The sequence below is a fragment of the Bos javanicus genome, chromosome 23 (assembly GCF_032452875.1).
Source record: "Bos javanicus breed banteng chromosome 23, ARS-OSU_banteng_1.0, whole genome shotgun sequence".
In the NCBI taxonomy this organism is placed as follows: domain Eukaryota; kingdom Metazoa; phylum Chordata; class Mammalia; order Artiodactyla; family Bovidae; genus Bos; species Bos javanicus.
The window spans coordinates 8,923,270-8,944,869 of NC_083890.1; the positions used below are offsets into that span (position 1 = coordinate 8,923,270).

General features: G+C 44.1%; 1 protein-coding gene across 1 annotated transcript in view; it reads left to right on the forward strand.

The window, feature by feature from the left end:
* Nucleotides 1-21,505, forward strand: part of BLTP3A (bridge-like lipid transfer protein family member 3A) — a 72,933-nt gene extending 51,428 nt beyond the window's left edge. Inside the window, exons 13-21 of the mRNA XM_061399026.1 lie at nt 431-624; nt 833-2,289; nt 7,563-7,759; nt 10,197-10,351; nt 10,436-10,586; nt 15,259-15,521; nt 15,962-16,070; nt 16,195-16,301; nt 16,706-21,505. Of these exons, the coding sequence (XP_061255010.1) occupies nt 431-624; nt 833-2,289; nt 7,563-7,759; nt 10,197-10,351; nt 10,436-10,586; nt 15,259-15,521; nt 15,962-16,070; nt 16,195-16,301; nt 16,706-16,831 (2,759 nt within the window). The 3' untranslated portion in view covers nt 16,832-21,505. The remainder of the gene's footprint in view (nt 1-430; nt 625-832; nt 2,290-7,562; nt 7,760-10,196; nt 10,352-10,435; nt 10,587-15,258; nt 15,522-15,961; nt 16,071-16,194; nt 16,302-16,705) is intronic.
* Nucleotides 21,506-21,600: the final 95 nt, after the last annotated feature.

Sequence of the window (21,600 nt, forward strand, 5' to 3'; positions counted from 1 at the left end):
AGTTAGTGTGGCACACTTTTGTTGAAAACTCTGCCCAGAAGATTCCTTGGCTCTCTCTTTTTTTAAATGTATGTATTTTTGGCTGTGCTGGGCTCTGTGGCGGTGTGTGGGCTTCCTCTAGGCGAGCAGAGGCTGCTGTCTGCTTCAGTGCAGGGACTTCTCGTCGTTGCTTCTCTCGTTGCGGAGCACAGGTTCTGGGTGCGCGGCTCAGTAGTTGTGGCACATGGGCTTAGTTGCCCTCTGGCGTGTGGGACCTTCTGGCACTGGGGATCAAACCTGAGTCCCCTACATTGGCAGGTGGACTCTTAACCACTGGACCACCAGCGACGTCCGATACCTTTGCTCTCTTGATAATAAAATGAATATTAGCTGGTAAGTAAGACTCAAGCAGTTACTTCATTTGCGGCAATTCTTTTTCTCTGCTTTCCAGTTCCCTGTCCCAATCTTTACATTCAGGTGAATGGTCTGACATTTACTATGGATCCTGCCAGCTTACTCTGGGGAAACCTCTTCTGCCTGGATTTGTACCGCAGCTTGGAGCAGTTCAAAGCTATCTACAAGCTGGAAGGTTCCAGCCAGAAAGATGAACATCTGGACATCCGCCTGGATGCCTTCTGGTTGAAGGTAAGGTAGAGAGTGGGATTTCTGTTCCCTATTGGCAGCCACAGTTGCATTTTTACCATGACTGTAATTCAAGGTTCTGCTTTGCCCATTGGATAGAAAGAAGAAAAGCAGTTTTACAACCCAAATGGTCCGACATGCGTGTGTTAATGGTGGGTTGCAGAGATGCTCAGCTGGCCGTTCTGAACTGGGTTTCATTTTCTCTCTGAAGGTGAGCTTCCCACTGGAGAAGAGAGAGCGGGCTGTGTTGCATCGTCCCCAGTCCCTTGTCCTCTGTGCATCAGGCATGACTGCCACCAATACACGTCATGCTCCATACTGTAGCTGTCCAGACCTCCAGAGTCTCTTCCGGGGTTTTGCTGCTACTGAGTTCTTTCATTCCAGTTATGTTCAGTTTCCCAAGGTACCAGGCGGCTTCAGCTTTCTGCACATGTTTTTTATGGATCACGCCTTCCAGATGGATTCCTGCCTCTCTCAGTCTAGTGTTCTCCCCCCTCAGAGGCTTAAAGCTTCCCAGGACCTCTGGTCCATCCACTTCACCCAGATCTCCTTGGACTTTGAGGGAACAGAGAACTTCAAAGGCCACACCTTGAATTTTGTGGCCGCCTTCCCCTTGTCCATTTGGGCCTGCCTGCCCCTCCGCTGGCAACAAGCACAGGCACGAAAGCTGCGTATGGCCACAGAAGGGAGAATGAAACCGTCCGCCAGCTTTGGCAGTCCTGTCCATTCTGAGGCCCTGGCCCCTGACACTGTGTCCCATCAGAGGTCAAAGACTGAGCATGATTTGAAAAGCCTGTCAGGCCTTCTGGAAGTCATGGAGATCCCAAAAGAAGGCAGCGGCGGTGTGGACAGCAACGGGCCTCTGATGGAGCTGGAGGACACGGCGGGCGTGCACATGCTCGTGCACTCCCCTGCGCACATCTGCCTGCGGCTCGACCACTACCAGTACCTGGCCCTCCTTCGCCTGAAGGAGGTGCTTCAGGGTCTTCAGGAGCAGCTGACTAAGGATACAGAGGCCATGACTGGGGCTCCCCTGCAGGACCAGACAGCCTGCATTGGTGTCCTCTTTCCTAGCGCGGAGGTGGTTCTGCTCATGCATCCTCCCCCTGGGGCTGATGAGGCTGACTCTGAGGGTTCAGATACTACCAGCCTGATAGATTCAGAGCTGTCTCCTTCAGAGGACCGGGAGCTGAAGTCTGACGCCTCCTCAGAACAGGGCCCAGCAAGCCCCGAGAAGGTTCCGGAAGACAGTGGCATTGAACATCTGGATGCATCCCAGGACAGGCCATTGCCTCTCCACAGCAACGGAGAAGTACAGGGTGCAGGTTCTCTTGCCCAGCAGGAGGCAGGGAAGGGCCACAAGGCAGTTGATTCCTTACAGGCCAAGAGACCGAGCAGAGCCCAAGCATCTGACTCACCAGCTGCGTTGAAGCCCCCAGGGAGCAGGGATTCTGGTCTGAATGGACAGGGTGAGCTCATCCCCTTGAAGAACAAAGAAGGAGAATTATCAAGTGCTATTCACATGACCAAGGATGCCACCAAGGAGGCACTGCATGCCACCATGGACTTCACCAAGGAAGCTATGTCACTGACCAAGGATGCCTTCAGTCTGGGCAGAGACCGAATGACCTCCACCATGCACAAGATGCTGTCTCTGCCCCCAGCCAAGTGAGTGGTTCTCTGCCTCCCTCAGTCACTTCATCTTTTCCTTCTAGCTTTGGCTACGGGGCTCAGGCCTCCTGCCATGCACACTTGTAGACTGGGAAGCGCCTGTAGTCCAGGAGTGTGTGTAAAATGGGCTAGTTAATGTGGCAAAGGCTTTAGTTTTCAGAGTTGCCTGGAGAGCAGCAGAGGAACTTTCAGGTATTTAGAGGATAATAGGTATTTCAGTCAGAGAGATTTTATTTTCAGGACTACATCTAATCCTGTGATGGGGAAGAACCCAGAATTATAATAAAATAACATAATCCCATGAATTTTCACATGCCTCCATGTATCTTAGTCTGGTCTTGGGCAATTTTCAAGTCAACATTTATTGTTTCATAGCATCAAGTTATCTCTTTCACTGATTCCCTATTGTTGATACAGATATACTATATCAGAATAATAATGCCAGTATGATATTTTATTCTTTTCTGTGGGCCCTTGGGTAATATTTTGTTTGATGTAATCCCACAATAGTCTGTGGAGTTCGCTGCAGATGTTCATAGCCCAATTTATAGCTGAGGAAATGGAGGCTTCAGAGACCAGAGCCCTGTCTTTTATACATTGAAAAGCTGGATCCTGTCTTTTATACATTGAAAAGCTGGAGCTTTGGATTTGCTCTTTCTGGTACACCTATCAATATCTGCCAGGGTAATAAAGAGGGGAGAATTTCATCCATTCATGTCACAAATATTTTCTGAGCCCTTACTGTGCACGAGGCCCTGCATTAGGCATTGGGGCTATAGTAGGGAGTGAGCAGAAAACACAGAAATATGCAGTCGGAAGGGAGGGAAGGCATAGATTTTTTCCATGAGTGTCTGTGCTTTCAGAAAGGATGATGAGAACTATGGAAAATCTTTGCCGAGAAGATCAATGGCTTTAGAGCTTTTGTTTAAGAGGATTTTCTTAAACTGGTCTCAAAGCAAAGCCTGCAAGTGGGCTTCTTCCTGCTTGGCCTATAAGATAGCCTAGGAGGAAAGAGAAGGAAAGCTTAAAAGATAAATTATATAATAATACTAGGCAAGATTTATTGACTGCTTTCTATGTGTCAGAAACTGTCCTAAATATTACAATATTAACCCAATGAATTATAAGAACCCTATAAGCAAGGAACTAATATCACTCCCCATTTTACAGATGAGGAAACTGAGGCTCAGAGAGGTAACAAACTTACTCAAGATCACACAGCTTGTGAGTGTTGGGGTGAGGATTGAGAGCCTGAACTCCCAGTCACCAAAGGTGCTGCCTTTACCAAATGCAGATGGGCGAGGGCTGGGGACAGAGGGGAGGTGAAAGGAGAAAAGAAAGGTGTGTGTGACACGGACTCGTTCAAACACCAGCACCGATTTCCCCACTGCCCAGGCTGGCGGCCTTTTCTCAGTCCTCTTTCTCCAGGACTCCAGCCCTTCCAGTCAGTCCATCCTGAGTGTTTGTAACCCTGCGCAGTTACTCACACTTCTCTGAAGTAGTCATCTTTTTCCTTGGCTGCTCTCTTCTTCCTTTTATCCTATAAATGTAACTGTTCCAAGGCACTAGGCTATCCATATTCTGATCACTTTTATCATCGTTTTATTTTTTAAATTATAAAAATGGGGTCTTCTTTGGTGGTCCAGTGATTAAGACTCCATGTTTCCACCATAAAGAGCCTGGGTTCAGTCTGTGGTTGGGGAACTAAGATCCTACATGCCACATGGCATGGCGCCCACCCCACTGAAAAATTATCAAAATAATTTGTGTTCATTTTGTGGATATGTAGAAAATAAAAGAATGAAGAAGCAAACATAAAAGTCACTGTAATGACACTATCCAGTGCGTGCGTTACGTGCTCAGTTGCTGCAGTCGTGTCGACTCTGTGACCTGCAAAGGCTCCTCTGTCCGTGGGATTCTCCGGGCAATAATACTGGAGTGGGTTGCCATGCCCTCCTTCAGGGGATCTTCCCCACCCAGGGATTGAACCTGTGTCTCTTATGTCTTCTGCACTGGCAGGCAGGTTCTTCACCACTAGCTGGACCTGGAAAGCCCGACACTATCCAGAGCTAGCCCTCATTGACTTTTGAATCTTCCAGATTTTATACATGTATTTATGTGTCCATGTGAATGCTTATACGTGTTTGCACAAATTTTTTAATAGGATTATGTTATTTCTATAGAATATAGAAAATTCCCACTTTTATTCAATTTGTTTAAGATTCCCATTCATGAAGTACTTGAATATATAATTTTTAATTGCCCTATTTTTGTTGTTGCTCAGTTGTGTCTGACTCCTTGTGACCCCATGGACTGTAGCACGCCAGGCTTTCCTGTCTTTCACCAACTCCTGGAGGTTGCTCAAACTCATGTCCATCAAGTCGGTGATGCCATCCAACCATCTCATCCTCTGTCGTCCCCTTCTCCTCCTGCCTTCAGTCTTTCCCGGCATCAGGTTCTTTTCCAATGAGTCAGTTCTTCTCATCAGGTGACCAAAGTATTGGAGCTTCAGCTTCAACATTAGTACTTCCAATGTATTTTCAGGACTGATCTCCTTTAGGATTGACTGGTTTGATCTCCTTGCAGTCCAAGGGACTCTCAAGAGTCTTCTCCAACACCACAGTTCAAAAGCATCAATTCTTTGGTGAATTGGTTTATTATATTCTTGCAAATAGATACATCATAATTTATTCATCCAGTTCACAATCTAGGCTTGCGGGGTTGTTTAGTCTGGTTCTACTTTTTTCTCTGGTGAAACCAATGCTGTGTTAAATGTTCTTATTTTTGTGAACATGACTCTTTATTCATATCTCAATCTTTTATTTTAGAATACAATAAAATCTTTAGAATAAAGATTTTATTAGAATAAAACCTAGGAAGTGGAATTATCGGGTCACACACTATGAACGTTTTAAGGTTCTTTTAAGTTGTTTAAAGGTTCTTTTAAACCTTAAACAATTTAAGGTTCTTCATTCATTTAAGATGAATTTGCCAAACGTTCAGATTTAGATCACTTTGCATTTTTGAATACATTTTGTTAACTCTTGAACAATATGGGAGTTAGGGGCACTGAATCTCTGTGCAGTTGAAAATCTGCATGTAACTTGTAGTTGGCCTTACCTGTAGAATGGTTCCTGCATATCTGTGGTTTCAGCGCATCCATAGATTCAGGTAACTGTAGACCATGTAGTCCTGTGTGTGCATGCTCAGTCACTGAGGCATGCCCAGCTCTTTGCGACCCCATGGACTGTAGCCCTCCAGGCGCCTCTGTCCATGGGATTTCCCAGGCAAGAATGCTGGAGTGGGTTGCGATTTCCTTCTCCAGGGGATCTTCCTGACTCAGGGACTGAACCTGCATCTCTTACATTGCATGTGGATTCTTTACCACTGAGCCACCTGGGAAGCCCTGTAGTACTAAAATCTGTACTGTTGAGAAAAGAATACATATAAGTGGACCTGTGCAGTTCAAACCTGTGATGTTCAAGGGTCAGCTGTACTTTTTCTCTTGGTTATTTTGTCCATTGACTCACTTCTGCAAGAGTCCTTATTTTCAGTCCTGATTTCCTTACCTCCCCTGCTGTTCCTTTAAAACTATCTACTGCACATAGTTCCACATGGCTCTCCAGGGGTGCCTTGAACCTCACATGTGTAAAACTAAATTCCTTATCCCAGACCAGCTCTTTTTTTCTTTATTTTTTGGGTGGCCTCATTCTCCTGCTCATTCAAGCTCTGCCTTTTCCAGGCATTTGTCAGGTTCTGACCATACTTTTAAATTTAGTCATACTTCAGAATCATCTGGAGGCTTGTTAAAACACAGAGTGCTGAGCCCTACCCTCAGAGTTCCTCTTCCAGGAGGTCTGAGATGAAGCCTGAGAAGTTACTTTTTAATAAATTCTCCTTTAGATACTAATGCTCCTAGGAGGGTGACTCTGAGTATAGGGCTCTAGGGAGTCTCACATCAGTTTTTCCTGTCTGCTCCCACAGGTGGAGTATTTTAGTAAACTGTTGGTTGATTTTCTTGTTGGATGTCTTTCCATCTCTAGCTTATTTGAAAAAGGCAGGTCAGACTTCCTAAAACACAGGTGTAATCCTATTATTTCCCTATTCTAAACCCTTCTGGCCTTCTCTTTTTTCTGAGTTGAGTTTGAACTTCTTAGTGTGGTATTATCAATTATTGTGATATATCCATATGGCACATTATATTTTTTAAAAAATAGACTATTTTCTAGAGCAGTTTTAGCAACATAGCAATATTGAGTGGACAGTACAGAGATTTCTCATCTCTCTCCTACACGTCATAGTTTTCAGAGCACTTTCATGCATTGTCTTCTATCCAGGGTTTCCTATGATCTGGCTGCAACTCATGTGGTTAAGTGAAAAGAGCACTTAGCAAGAAGTTAGGAGACTTGGGTTCTTCTTAATTCTACCTTTAGCTGAAACTGAGTCAGTTTCTTCACCTGTATCATAGGAGGGTGGACTCAAAAGGTCTTTACAAGTTTCTTTAAAGAAACCTTCTAACTTTGACTTCTGTTGCTCTTCCCCAGCAAAGCCTGTGCTCCAGCTGAGCTACGCTGCTTGCTAGTCTGCAAGGTACCTTTTGTTTTCTGGTGCAACAACTTTGTTCAGGCTGATTCTTCCCCACGGAAGGCCTTCTGTGCTGTCTCCTTCACAGTCTTTCAAGGACCACCTCACACATCATCTCTTTCCTCAGAGCCATTCCTGATCCCCTTCTTTTCATCCTTTCCCTTTTTTTGGCATTGGCTAGCCTTTGGCTTGTATCCCTGTCCCTCTTACAGTGTGTGACTTATTACCGTGTAATGTTATTTGTGTATAGTCCCCTGTCTCCTGATAGAATACACATTTTTTGAGGACGGGGGGGTGTCTTATTTGTCACTGGCCACCACTGTCCTGTGTCTTGTGTGGTGCTTTGTATGCAGAAGTTACTCAGTAAATGCTTGAGTAATGGCTTTGGGTACAACTCATAAGCACCAGGGCTGTAGGTAGTAGGTCTCTGCTATAGATAGGATAATCCTGAATAACCTTGACATTTGACATAACTGCCTGTGCAGTTTGAAATGCTGGAATAGGAGGGTTCAGAAAGGCCCAGCAGTTGAAAAATGGTGTGACCCCCTTCTACAGAAGGTAATAGTTGACCTCAAAGTTTATGCTTACAGTAGTTGTCTGGGCTGAAAAGGGTGGGTTTTGCAAGGGAATGAAACAACGTGCCTCCTAAGCCACATTCGTGGTTTCTGTTTTTGTTTTTCAAACAGGGAGCCCGTGGCCAAGGTAGATGAAGGGGCGGCAGCCCCCGTAAGTGGAGGTGCTGCCCGACTCCGATTTTTCTCCATGAAGAGGACAGTATCCCAGCAGTCATTTGATGGCGTCTCGTTGGATAACAGTGGCCCTGAAGACCGGATTTCAGTGGACAGTGACGGCAGTGAGAGCTTCGTGATGCTCTTGGAGTCTGGTAAGTGGACGCAGAGCCAGGCAGAGTCGTAGAGCCTCAAGAGGGCTCTTCTGGTGCCTGTATTCAGACCAGCAGGACGCAGAAGGGGCTGAGCTCTGAGGAAGCAGACATTTTCTTAATCAAAGCCAAAGAAGAGCGAAGTTTTCGTGGATTTGTGAGTCTGAATTTATCCTCACATCTTCTAGGTTATTGATAGGTATTTGACCCTTATCACAGAACAACACTCAAAGAAGAGAGCGCTAGTCTTAGAGCCGTGGAGCGATGGCAGTAGGTTAACTTTGTGGCTGTGTCAATGCTGTGTGTGTGTGTTTCCTATCTTTTGCTTAACTATGTGTTTCATTGTTGGAAAATAACCAGGAGCTTTTTGTCTATAGTACATGAGTAACTTTCAGGAGTTAGATTAAACCCCACTAGGAGTTAGACTAATTCTTTCAGCTTATCGAAATGAAAACTTTTAAAATCGGCCCTTGTGTGCATGCTAAGTCGCTTCAGTTGTGCCCAGCTCTTTGCAACCCTATGGACTGTAGCCCACCAGGCTCTCTGTCCATGGGATTCTCTAGGCAAGAATACTGGAGTGGGTTGCCATGCCCTCCTCCAGGGGATCTTCCCTACTCAAGGATCGAACTCGCGTTCTCTTGTGGCTCCTGCATTGCAGATGGATTCTTTACCGCTGAGCAACCAGGGAAGCGTAAAATCGTCACTTAAGAGTATCTAAATGAAAATAAAAAGAGAATATACTGTTTCTTAAACTGGATGGCATATCCATGTTTGTTTTATTATTAATTTCTTGTGGAAAAATCCAAATATTTAAAAATAGAATCAAATAATGAACCTCATATACCCATTACCTAGCTTGGGATATTAAGAACTCATGGCAGTTTTTTTTAAAATTATTTTTATTTGGAAAGGTTTCCATTTCCAAACATGATCACAACTGCCATATGACAGATTTTCGACAAAATCTTTATTATTACTGTCCCAGTTCATTTCAGTTTAGTCGCCCAGTCATGTCTGACTCTTTGTAACCCCATGGACTGCAGCACACCAGGCCTCCCTGTCCATCACCAATTCCCAGAGTTTACTCAAACCCATGTCCATTGAGTCAGTGATGCCATCCAACCAGCTCATCCTTTGTCGTCCCCTTCTCCTCCTGCCTTCAATCTTTCCCAGTATCAGGGTCTTTTCCAATGAGTCAGTTCTTTGCATCGGGTGGCCACAGTATTGGAGTTTCAGCTTCAGCATCAGTCCTTCCAGTGAATATTCAGGACTGATCTCCTTTAGGATGGACTGGTTGGATCTCCTTGCAGTCCAAGGGACTCTCGAGTCTTCTCTAACACCACAGTTCAAAAGCATCAATTCTTCGGCATTCAGCTTTCTTTGTAGTCCAACTCTCACATCTATACATGACTACTGGAAAAACCATGGCTTTGACTAGACGGACCTTTGTTGGCAGAGTAATGTCTCTGCTTTTTAATATGCTGTCCAGGTTGATCATAACTTTCCTTCCAAGGAGCCAGCGTCTTTTAATTTCATGGCTGCAATCACCATCTGCAGTGATTTTGGAGCCCAAAAAAGTAAAGTCTCTCACAGTTTCCACTGTTTCCCCATCTATTTGCCATAAAGCGATGGGACCAGATGTCATGGCAATTCTTATTTCATTTATTCTTCTGCCCTCTTCCCTTCTTTCCATATTACTTTGAAGCAAATCCCAACCATATCATTTTATCCATAAATATATAAATATGTTCATTACACATCTCTAGAAAATACAGATTTTTAACCAAATTAAAAGTTTTTAAAATTATGGTAAAATGTACATAACATAAAATTTACCATCGTAATTATTTTTAACTATAATTTAGTAGCATCAAGTACCTTCAGATCATTGTACAACCATCACCCACTATCTATCTCTAGAGCCTTTTCATCTTGCAAAACTGAAAGTCTATACACATTAAACAATAACTGCTCATTCCCTCTTCCACCAGCCGCTAGCAACCGCCATTCTACTTTCTGTCTCCATGAATTTGACCACTTTAGGTACCTCACGTAAATGGAATTGTACATGACTGGCTTATTTCATTTAACATGATGTCTCTGTGGTTCATTTATGTTGTATGTAGCATGTGTCAGAATTTCCTTCCTTTTTAAAGCTAGTATTTATTTTCCATTTGTACCACATTTTGTTTAACCGTTTTTCGGTCCATAGACACTTGGGTTGCTTCCATTTACAGGCTTTTTTCAACATGAACAAATACCATTGTCACACTTTAAAAAATTAACAATAATTCCCTAAATTCATTAAATATCCAGTTAGTCTTGAAATTTCCAGTTTTCTCATGAATGTCATAAGTTTTTTGTTTTTACAATTGTCACTAGAGATTGGATTTGAGTAAAATTTTTTGACTCTCCAACTCTTGTTATCTTTCTTTTGCAGAGTCTGGTCCAGAATCTCTTCCACCAGGATCTCTTCCCAATGCTGTGGACAGTGCTGGTGTTCAAGAGAACCCTGTTGTGGATAGTTATGGCCAGGGGTCGCCAGAGGCCAACAGTTCGGTCTCACCCAGTGGGGAAGACCTCAGTCTTCACCTGGTCAGCTGTTCTACTTTCTTCTCTGCAGAGGGTGGGCTCTCAGCTGGCAGCTTGGGACTCAGCTAAGCGTGTCTCCCGTTACAGGTCTCAGTTCTGGTCCTGAAGGTGCATGAGGTGTCTCTGGGGATTGAGGTACGTGGTGAGGACCTGACTGTGGCCCTGCAAGCAGAGAAGCTGACCCTCCAGCAGCCGGGCACCGTGGGACTCTGGCAGTTCCTGCACGGACAGTGCCCAGGTAAGGATGGTGGGATTCCAGGAGAGCTAGTGGGATTTGAGCTGGGGTAGGGAGGAGGACAGTCAGAGCTTAAGCTGCTCCTGTCCTGTGCTCCAGGGGCAGCCAGCTGAGTGCCAAGTCCTTGGCGCTTCTCTCCAGCAGCCGTTAGGGGGAGGAAGAAGTCTAACGAAGCCTCCTCCTCACAAGGAGCCGCCCAGAGCTCTCGCTGAGGCTTTGTGCCCGGCAGGCTGGTCTCCATCCTCACCTCCCCAGTGCCCCTTACCCTCATATGTGAGCACAGTGTCCACTTGTTTGTTTGTGGGGCTGCTAACATCAAGCTGTATCTGATCAGGGAGCTTCTGATTCAGTCCTTTGATGTAAATTATCATTTATACTTTAAAAGATGGCAGGGAAAATCTGGACTTAAACTGCATGCTTCGTTTTTTAAAAATTTTATTTTTAAATATTGAGTAGATACGCTTGTAAAGTAGAATGCTTATAAAAAATATATATAAGGTATAAAATAATCACAAAACAATGAATGCATGTACCTACTACCTAGTTTAATAAATAGAACAGTACCATTAAATTTGAGCCCCGGGAGCCCCTCTCCAGAACCTTCCTCTTGCCTCTCACCTATCATAGGGGATCACTATCCTGAATTTGTATTTTTCATTTTCTTGCTTTACAATTCTTCCACATGTTTTTTTTTATCAGTGTATTTAGCTGTGTAGGCTTTTGAGTTTTTCTAAGTGGAATTATTGTTTATATTCTTTTGTGATTTTCTCCTTTCAAGTACTATGATTTCACATCCTTCTAGGTTGTTGAGTTAGCTGTAATTCATTCATTTTCACTACTTTATAATATTCTATTGGAGAAATGTATGACTTTTTAAACAACTGCTTTAATGAGGTATAATATGTGTACTATGAAATTCACTCTTTGTAAGTGTGTACTTTGATAAATATTAGTAAGCTTCCAGAGTTCTGCAACCATCACCATCACCCCCAAAATCTCTCTCGTACTCATTACTCTGTTCACGTCTTCATTCTATTCTGAACAGACATGTGGTTTGTTTCCACTTTTTTTTGCTGTTTCAAATAGGGTTCTTTTGACATGCCCATCCTTGTATATGTCTCCTGTTACGTATGTTGGAGAGTTTCTCCAGGTTTATGTTCCTGAGGAAATAGTTGCTAGGTCATTAGGGTAGGTATAGCTTTCATTTTGCTAGCTAATGCCCATTTTTTCCCCAGAACAGTTGTACCAATTTACAGGTATATAGGTATGTAAGTTGCTTCATAGCCTTGGCTGCACCTGAGGTTATTCTTCATGCGGTTTTGAGTAAATTAACATAGATCCTGCTTGGCTTCCTGAGAGAAAGATGAGAAGATCAAGACTTGGAGAAAGGAAGAGATGATCAAATTTAGCAGAGTTGAGGGTCCACTGTTTGTTTATTCATTTTTGGCTGTGCTGTATGGCTTGTAAGATCTCAATTCCTCAACCAGGGGATGAACCTGGGTCCTAGCAGTGAAAGAGTTGAGATCTAACTACTAGACCATCAGGGAACTCCCGAGGGTCCTCTGTTTCAGCTTCACCTTGGCTATTAGCCCACTGCCTCTGATTCTAAGCAAGACCAGCTTTTTAATTGGTCCTTAATGTCCCTCCTACCATGAGAGGCATTAAAGCAGACTGGCCAAGCCCATGGTCTTTGCAGTCAGGCAGCTTGCATGCAGCTCCTACCTTGCTACTTGCAAACTGTGTTACTTTGTTGGTTTTAAAAAAAGTGTTTATTTTTGGCTACACTGGGTCTTTGTTGCTGTGTGTGGGCTTTCTCTAGTTGCAGTGAGTGGGGAGTACTCTGGAGTTGCAGCATGTGGGCTTCTTATTGCAGTGGGTTCTGTTGTTGCAGAGCACAGGCTCTAGAACATGGGCTGCAGTAGTTGTGGTGCAAGGGCTTTGTTGCCCTGTGGTATGTGGGATCTGCCCAGAACAGGGACCGAACCCTGTCCCCTTCCTTGGCAGGCAGGCTGAACCACTGGACCACCAGGGAAGTCCACAACCTTTGCTGCTTTGGCAGGTTACTCTCTGTGCCTCAGTTCTCTCATCTGTAAAATGGGAAGATAATAACACTTCTGGTACAGGGCTGTTATGAATATTCAGTTCAGTTCAGTCACTCAGTCGTGTCCGACTCTTTGCAACCCATGGACTGCAGCACACCAGGCCTCCCTGTCCATCACCAACTCCCGGAGTTTACTCAAACTCATGTCCATTGAGTCAGTGATGCCATCCAACCATCGCATCCTCTGTCGTCCCCTTCTCCTCCTGCCCTCAATCTTTCCCAGCATCAGGGTCTTTTCAAATGAGTCCACTCTTTGCATCAGGTGGCCAAAGAATTGGAGTTTCAGCTTCAACATCAGTCCTTCCAATGAATATACAGGACTGATCTCCTTTAGGATGGACTGGTTGGATCTGCTTGCAGTCCAAGGGACTCTCAAGAGTCTTCTCCAACACCACAGTTCAAAAGCATCAATTCTTTGACGCTCAGCTTTCTTTATAATCCAACTCTCACATCTATACATGCTACTGGAAAAACCATAGCCTTGACTAGATGGACCTTTGTTGGCAAAGTAATGTTTCTGCTTTTTAATATGCTGTCTAGGTTGGTAATAACTTTTCTTCCAAGGAGTAAGTGTCTTAATTTTATGGCTGTAGTCACCATCTGTGGTGATTTTGAAGCCCCCCAAATAAAGTCTGACACTGTTTCCACTGTTTCCCCATCTATTTGTCATGAAGTGATGGGACTGGATGCCATGATCTTAGTTTTCTGAATGTTGAGCTTTAAGCCAACTTTTTCACTCTCCTCTTTCACTTTCATCAAGAGGCTCTTTAGTTCTTCTTCACTTTCTGCCATAAGGGTCATCTGCATATCTGAGGTTATTGATATTTCTCCTGGCAATCTTGATTCCAGCTTGTGCTTCCTCCAGCCCAGGGTCTCTCATGATGTACTCTGCATATAAGTTAAATAAGCAGGGTGACAATATACAGACTTGACATACTCCTTTCACTATTTGGAACCAGTCTGTTGTTCCATGTCCAGTTCTAACTGTTGCTTCCTGACTTGCATACAGGTTTCTCAAGAGGCAGGTTTGGTGGTCTGGTATTCCCATCTCTTTCAAAATTTTCCACAGTTTATTGTGATCCACACAGTCAAAGGCTTTGGCATAGTCAATAAAGATGAAAGTCAGAAATAGATGTTTTTCTGGAACTCCCTTGCTTTTTCAGTGATCCAGTGGATGTTGGCAATTTGATCTCTGGTTCCTCTGCCTTTTCTAAAACCAGCCAACATCAGGAAGTTCATGGTTCATGTATTACTGAAGCCTGGCTTGGAGAATTTTGAGCATTACTTTACTAGCATGTGAGATGAGTGCGATTGTGCAGTAGTTTGAGCCTTCTTTGGCATTGCCTTTCTTTGGGATTGGAATGAAAACTGACTTTTTCCAGTCCTGTGGCCACTGCTGAGTTTTCCAAATTTGCTGGCATATTGAGTGCAGCACTTTCACAGCATCATGTTTTAGGGTTTGAAATAGCTCAATTGGAATTCCATCACCTCCACTAGCTTTGTTCGTAGTGATGCTTCCTAAGGCCCACCTGACTTCACATTCCAGGATGCCTGGCTCTAGGTCAGTGATCACACCATCATGAAAAAAGATGTCCTTTTCATTATAGGGGACTGGAATGCAAAAATAGGAAGTCAAGAAACACCTGGAGTAACAGGCAAATTTGGCCATGGAGTACAGAATGAAGCAGGCCAAAGGCTAATAGTTTCGCCAAGAGAATGCACTGGTCATAGCAAACACCCTCTTCCAACAACACAAGAGAAGACTCTACACATGGACATCACCAGATGGCCAACACCAAAATTAGATTGATTACATTATTTGCAGCCGAAGATGGAAAAGCTCTGTACAGTCAGCAAAAACAAGACCGGGAGCTGACTGTGGCTCAGATCATGACCTCCTTATTACCAAATTCAGACTTAAATTGAAGAAAATAGGGAAAACCACTAGACCATTCAAGTATGACCTAAATCACATCCTGAACGATTATACAGTGGAAGTGAGAAGTAGATTTAAGGGACTAGATCTGATAGACAGAGTGCTTGCAGAACTATGGACGGAGGTTAGTTACTTGTACAGGAGACAGAGATCAAGACCATCCCCAAGAAAAAGGAATGCAAAAAGGCAAAATGGCTGTTTGAGGAGGCCTTACAAAGAGCTGTGAAAAGAAGAGAAGCAAAAAGCAAAGGCAAAAAGGAAAGATATACCCATTTGAATGCAGAGTTCCAAAGAATAGCGAGGAGAGATAAGAAAGTCTTCCTCAGTGAACAGTGCAAAGAAATAGAGGAAAACAATAGAATGGGAAAGACTAGAGATCTCTTCAAGAAAATTAGAGATACCAAGGGAACTTTTCATGCAAAGATGAGCTCAATAAAGGACAGAAATGGTATGGACCTAACAGTAGCAGAAGATACTAAGGAGAGGTGGCAAGAATACACAGAAGAACTGTACAAGAAAGATCTTTACGACTGAGATAATCACAATGGTTGTGAATATTAACTATATATTAAAGTGCTTTGAGCAATCACTGGCTGGTAATTAATTAATGTATTTTCCTTCTGTCTTGCTTCACAAAGGCACAAGCTTTCAGGACTCCTCCACTTCGAAGACTGGCCACATCAGGCCAGCTGTGGGCCTTCGCTTTGAGGTGGGGCCTGGTGCAGCTGTTCATTCCCCTCTGGCTACACAGAACGGCTTCCTGCATTTGTTGCTTCAGGGCTGTGACCTTGAGCTGCTCACTTCGGTGCTCAGTGGCCTGGGGCCCTTCTTGGAGGATGAGGAGATACCAGTGGTGGTTCCCATGCAGATTGAGCTCCTGAACTCCAGGGTCACTCTAAAGGTGAGAGGAACTTTGGGGTTTACCCTAGACTTGGTCAAGCAACGGATTCTTGACCCTTGACCCTGTTAACAGTGACAGCTGTTAACTTCTTCTCATGTCCCTGTGAAATGTGGGGAGGACCAAGTGAGGAAAGTCATGTTAGTACGCACTACTACAGTAGTACCTAAGTATGTAGTAGCAGCAAAAAGTTCTAGGTTCAAGTGAGGGGGGCCTTGTCTCTAGCCCTGCCCTTTGGCATGCAGCATGACTGTGCAAGCCCACAGGTTAGCAGATCCTCAGGCTCACTGTGTCTAGAATGGGAGAGACTCATTATGCGTCTCATGCCTCGCTAGAGTGTATGGATACACAGTGCTTCCAGCTCCACAGTTGGAAGCATGGCTTGTTACCTAAGCTGCACTGAGTTGGTTGGGGGCCTCATGTGGCTTCTCTCTTTCCTGCAGGATGATGTCCCCCCCATCTACCCCACCTCACCAGGCCCCATACCCATCACTCTGTCCGTGGAGCACACTGTCCTGAGTCGGAGTGACGACGGTGTGTTCCACATAGGCGGTGAGTAGGGCTTGTCAGCCTCTCGGCTTCTCTACCTTTCTGCTCCTGTAAGGAAATAGACGACAAGTAGGAACAGTCCGCTTGTTGCTGGCAGTTGTCATTCAGAGCCTTTACTTTTTTCCAGCTGCTGCTCAAGACAGACCATCAGCCAAAGCACCTAAGAGTGAGAAGAGGCAGCCCCCCAAAGAACAGGTGTTTTTGGTGTCCACCGGGGAGGCTTTTGGTCCACAGGTGAGGCCCTAACTGAACAATACCTTTCCTGTAAACCCTTTGGGGTTGTAATCATAGAAGTGGGTAAAATCCAGAGGGCTGACAAGGTTGCTTGTGCTGGTACAGCTGGGCGGTCTGGGCTTTTGTCACCTAGCAGTAGCTTCTGGAAGTGCTGAACAGAGGCTGGAGGTCAGGAGCTAGAGATGAATGCCTGCTGATGACATCTTCCACCTGCTGTTGTCCCTGCAGCTGATGAGCTCTGAAGAGGGGATTAGCCTCTGAGAAGAGACCTTGCTGGTTCTCTTGATCTTTGACCAAACTTGCGGATTGTGCTGCTTGAATTCTCCCTCCGTGTTCCCTTACTGGATGTCTTTGCAAGGTGTGTTACCTTATTGATTGATCATGACTTCTTTGTTGTTCCTCAGGTGAATGAACTGCCTACCCTACGAAAGGAACTTATAGAAACTAAAAAAGCATTGGCTCAAGCCAACCAGGATAAAGAAAAACTTCTTGAAGAGATTAGGAAATATAACCCCCTCTTTGAGCTCTGACAGCAGTGGCTCAGCGATCTTTGCCAAGGAGAGAGGAGGAGATCACCAGCAGTCACACCACCTGTGACAGACTCCGTCCAGTGCTGGACAAGCCGGCGGAGGACGCGCAGCTCACTCCTGGTGGTGTCCTTTGTACTAGCGGTTCTGACTTGGATGGAAGACAGGGCAAAGCATGACCACGTTCCAGAAAGTTGGGGCCCACTTTGTGTGTGGCTCAGGCATCACGTCTCGCCTGTCCTTTTGGCCCTCAGCACACTAGGTGGAATCTTCTCAACACTGTAGGGTCATTTCAGCACCTGGTTTCATGGCAGAGACCTTTGCTTGCTCCACAACCTGTGTGAACAGCGCAGAGTTCCCATCTCCTTGTTCGGTCACCCACAGAGTCACCAAAGGTTCTGTGTCTCAGAGCTTGCTTTCTGTAGTGGACCTGGGAAGTGCTGCGGCGGTAGAATGGAACAGGAAGTAGCCAGCAAGGCGGGAGCCAGGGGAGGCACAGGAGTAAGTGAGACATGGATTCTGCCTTGTTTGGAAAGGAAACTAAGCTCCTGTCATCTTGGCTGATGTTACAATCAGATCGTTCAGGGTTAAGCTTCCTCTGTGTGACGCGTGTCATCGCTGTGATGCTGTGGTAGGAAGTAAACAGCAGTAGCGGCTCCCTTGTATCACCTCTCCCTTCTGTAACACAGTGTGTTTGAAATTTAAATCAAGAAACGATTCACTCTGGGCTAGGTTGAGGTCAAGGCTTGGTGGGGATCGTAGGAGAGCTTGGTTCCTACTGAACCCACTATTGCCAGCCGTGTCCTGTCTGTCTTCCACAGCTGCCCCTCACAGGTTTTTTCCTGTCTCCCGGGGGTCCCTGGCACATCAGCTTTCCCAGCGCTGTGACTTCCTACCAGCAATCTCCTTAGTCCTTGATGGTGTCGGAACTGAAATTGTGTTTTATACGGTAACATAAACATCTCAGCAGTTGCTTCTCACCTGCCTCTATCACTGTGGCTTTTTAAAATCATGTTATTTTGACTTGAGTTAAAAAAAACCTTCAGCATAGCTAGGTTTTGCCCTAACTGCTGAAAGAGCTATTTCCCACTCTTTCTTCCCTAATTCCTCCCCAACATTCTATCTTGATCCATACTGCTCTGTGCTGTACTTCAAGCTCTGTTGATTGGACAGAACTGTTCATCAGCGAACTCACCTTGAATTGGCGAGATGGTAAAATAATGATTTAGTAGTGTCACTAAAGTCTTAATCACACATGACCTACTAGGGGAAAGATAAATGGTTTCCTTTATGGGGAATCATGCCTGACTTGTATATTCTAGTATTTTGACGATAAAAAGAAATATACATTCAAGAAGGAACAAGATCTAATTTGCTCAGACTTTTAAAGGCTTTTTGTTGTGATTTAAAACTAAGACAGTTTTAAAAACAGCAATTGCTATGAGTTTATGGGGATATCCTCTCATGCTTAGGAAACAGCTGAGAGACTTAAGAATAAACATCTTTCTGAGAGAATGTCAACAGTGGAAGTTCCCTATCGGTTGATGCTTGGTTTAACCTTATTTAAGAATTTTATAAATAACCTGAAAGTAGGATATTATAATGCAATCAAATGTCACTGCTTCCAGGCAGTGAAGATAAACCAGAGGCAATTAAAAAAAAATTATTTGGCAAAACTAATACAATTATGAAAAGTTTAAAAATAAAATAAAATTAAAAAAAAAATTTGCAGAAGATTCAAAGACTGGGCTGTGAATACTCAGGAAAGTGTCAGGTGAGATTCTCTATAGGTTAGTGTGAAGCAGTGCCCTTAGGGGAGAATAAGCAACCACTGAGACAGTGAGCCCTGGAAAGAGCTCAGGAAAGAAACCTAAGCATTGCCATAAGGGAAGAGGGGTCAGAGTGCTGCTGTAGGGCGTGTGGAGCCAACACAGAAAACAGCATCTCAGAAAAGACCATGGTAACGCCTTAAATGATCTGTGCACTTCTAGGGGCCTTACTTACAGAGTATGTGGTGAAAGGTGAAAAGGTCTAGAGAACAGCAAAAATCATCAGGGGTGGAGGTACACGTCTTTAAAATGTGAGCTCCAGTTCTGAAAAGGATGAAAGCTGAGGGTAGTGTTAGGTCAGATATTCAGTCAAGATCCAGGGCATGTGCTTCGGGTCCCACAATACTAGGGCTGGCCCTTGTAGCCTTAGCACCTACAAGCACTTCTTGTAGCAAATCAGAAACTCCTAGGGCTCTCTGTTTAAGAAGTGGTGCTGTAAGAAACTATATTGGTGCAGAAGGTTTACGAGGAATCCTTGCATGATGACTTCCCAAAAGGAATTATAGGAAACTGGGGTTATTTGGTGATATACAATGGAGTTACCCACTGCATCCCTCCACAGACTCCCCTTTAAGTGCTTCTGTCAAAGGCAGAATGATGAACAAAAAGGATCACTGGTCCTCTCCAGCGTGGCATGTCTAATGTTCTTAGAGGGGACAGAGGAAGAGCCAGTAGCCAGAAGACAGAATTATCCAACCTCGGGCTCACCTGCATTGGTCTCAAATCACATTCTGGTTCTCTTCCCTTCCCCTGCTTTCCTGCCCTCCCTGTCCCTCCATGCGAAGAGTTGCCTGGTACACTTTCTCTTTGAGTGTCCGCTTGGTAGGAGGCAATAGAAACAAATCTGGCCAGTGCCGAGGCTCACCCCTTTAATGACCAGAGCTCGCTCAGGTTTCTGGACTCTGTGGCACTCTTGTCCATGTGACAAATGTAGCCCTAGAATTTGAATTTGCTTATGTGATAGCTTTGGCCATTGTCTTAAAGTTCCTCACTCAGGAAATACGGTAGAGGGTCAGCATCCCATGGAATTTTAGTAAAAGTCATCTTGTATAACTTCATACTCCTATTCACTGGGGGGAGAAAAACTTTCATAGTGAAGAAATGTGACCTTGTTGGTAGTCCTCAGAATAAATGAAAAGGATGGAAGGAAAAAAATAGTAGTATCAGCTCCTTCGGCCTGCTGACGATTTCTGCCTTGGAGCTTTAAGACTGTGAACACGAAATAATAATACCTCAAGAAAATGTCTGGAGTGAAACACCCCTATCCAAGAGACTTCCGCCACTGCAGTCACTGTGTCAGCTGTGAAGCGTTTACACCTGGTATTACCTGTGACTGTCTAGATTTCCTGTTTACATGGAGGTACTGGAGATATGCTTTAGTGCAAATGGACTGGTTTAAATCTCTCTTAGCTAAGCTGCAGGGGTGCTTAGCAATCTCAAATCCTGTTTTTAACTCACTGGAATCATCTGTAAGCTAGTTTATTAGACCTAAGACAGAAGGAATGGGTTCTAGTCTAACCATGGCTGCTTTTTGCTGTGTATTTAATCTGACCCTCATTTTGCCATGGGCCTCAACCTTTATGTACACTTTTTCATGGTTCTGAAAGGAATGGTTCCTGTATTTGGAATATACAAGGCTTAAGGCAGCCCTCACATACCGCATAACTGAAATTCTTCCATTTCATCCACTTACGTCAGTTTTCCCATAGGCTAGTTTAGGGGGTGGTGGAAAGGTGGTGTAGTTTGAACATACCGATACAGGAACTTTGCATTCCAAACCTTTAAACTAAGGTTGGTTCGTTTTTTCCCTCCCTTATATGTTTACCTTAACTTCAAAAACAGTTAATAGTAATATCACAAAATGATGGAAACAGCATTGCTGCGCAAGCTAGTGGGATGACATCTGGCTATTTGAGAACTCCAAGAGCTGTCATTGCTCTGTGATTGACCATAGTCATTATTGTGCTTCAAGAGATTCTGCTGTGATTGAGGTCCTCTCCTTTCAGGGACTATAACCTTCCCTGGAATCTTCCCCTACCTCCTGCTGGAGGAGGAATATTCCCATTCACCTCTGGGTAGGTACATATAGTTGCTGTTGTTGAATGGGGATTATTTTTTCCATCTCTTACAACAGATACAAGGGGGAATACTCTTAGATAACCTTAAACTGTGAGGCTTTGCTAAGTGGCTATACTTGGGATGTGAACTTTCTTCCTTATTATCTGTAAATTTCAGCCTTATCCAGTATCTCATATTGCAATAGGTATAGCTTCTATGACCACTTAAAAAGCTTCCTCTGGAGCTGAGATATGTATTTTTGTTTATTTGGTTTTCCCTGCAGTTTTTGGTCAAGATTTAGCCTGAGTCTTACAGCGTTTCTTTGTGAAATGCACCACTGAAGTGTCTTCTCCACTAGCTAAGTACATGTTTAAAGCCACAAGTTTTAATGCTAGACACTAAAATCCAGATTTGCCCAACTTTGTGTCTAAGCTATTTCCCCTGCTCAGGGTGCTAACCAGAATTGGAATCTTTACTGACATGCTCAGGAAAGCTTCAAAAGCAAAAAGCTTCAGAACCCCTCTCCTTATGGTACTGAATGATAGAGAAGAAAGAACTCTTGGAGATTGCCCATTGCCAATTATACTACAGTAGCCTTATTACTGCTAATCACTGTCAATAAAAAGTCCCTTCATTCCCCTCTTCTTGAGGAAAACAATGAGAATGTATCCAATGAACTGGAATATTGGTCAGTATTGAGAAATTTTAATGTTGCAATATCTAATCAAACCTTGAGTGTACTGGTTCTGTGAACCACCTGAAAAAAGCAAATTAAACTTATTAAACAGTATTGGTTCTGGTATATCTGTTTATAGGAATTGAAACACATAGGCATTTACATTGTTTTTAAGTGCTTTAAGTATTCTTTATGAGATACAATCTTAA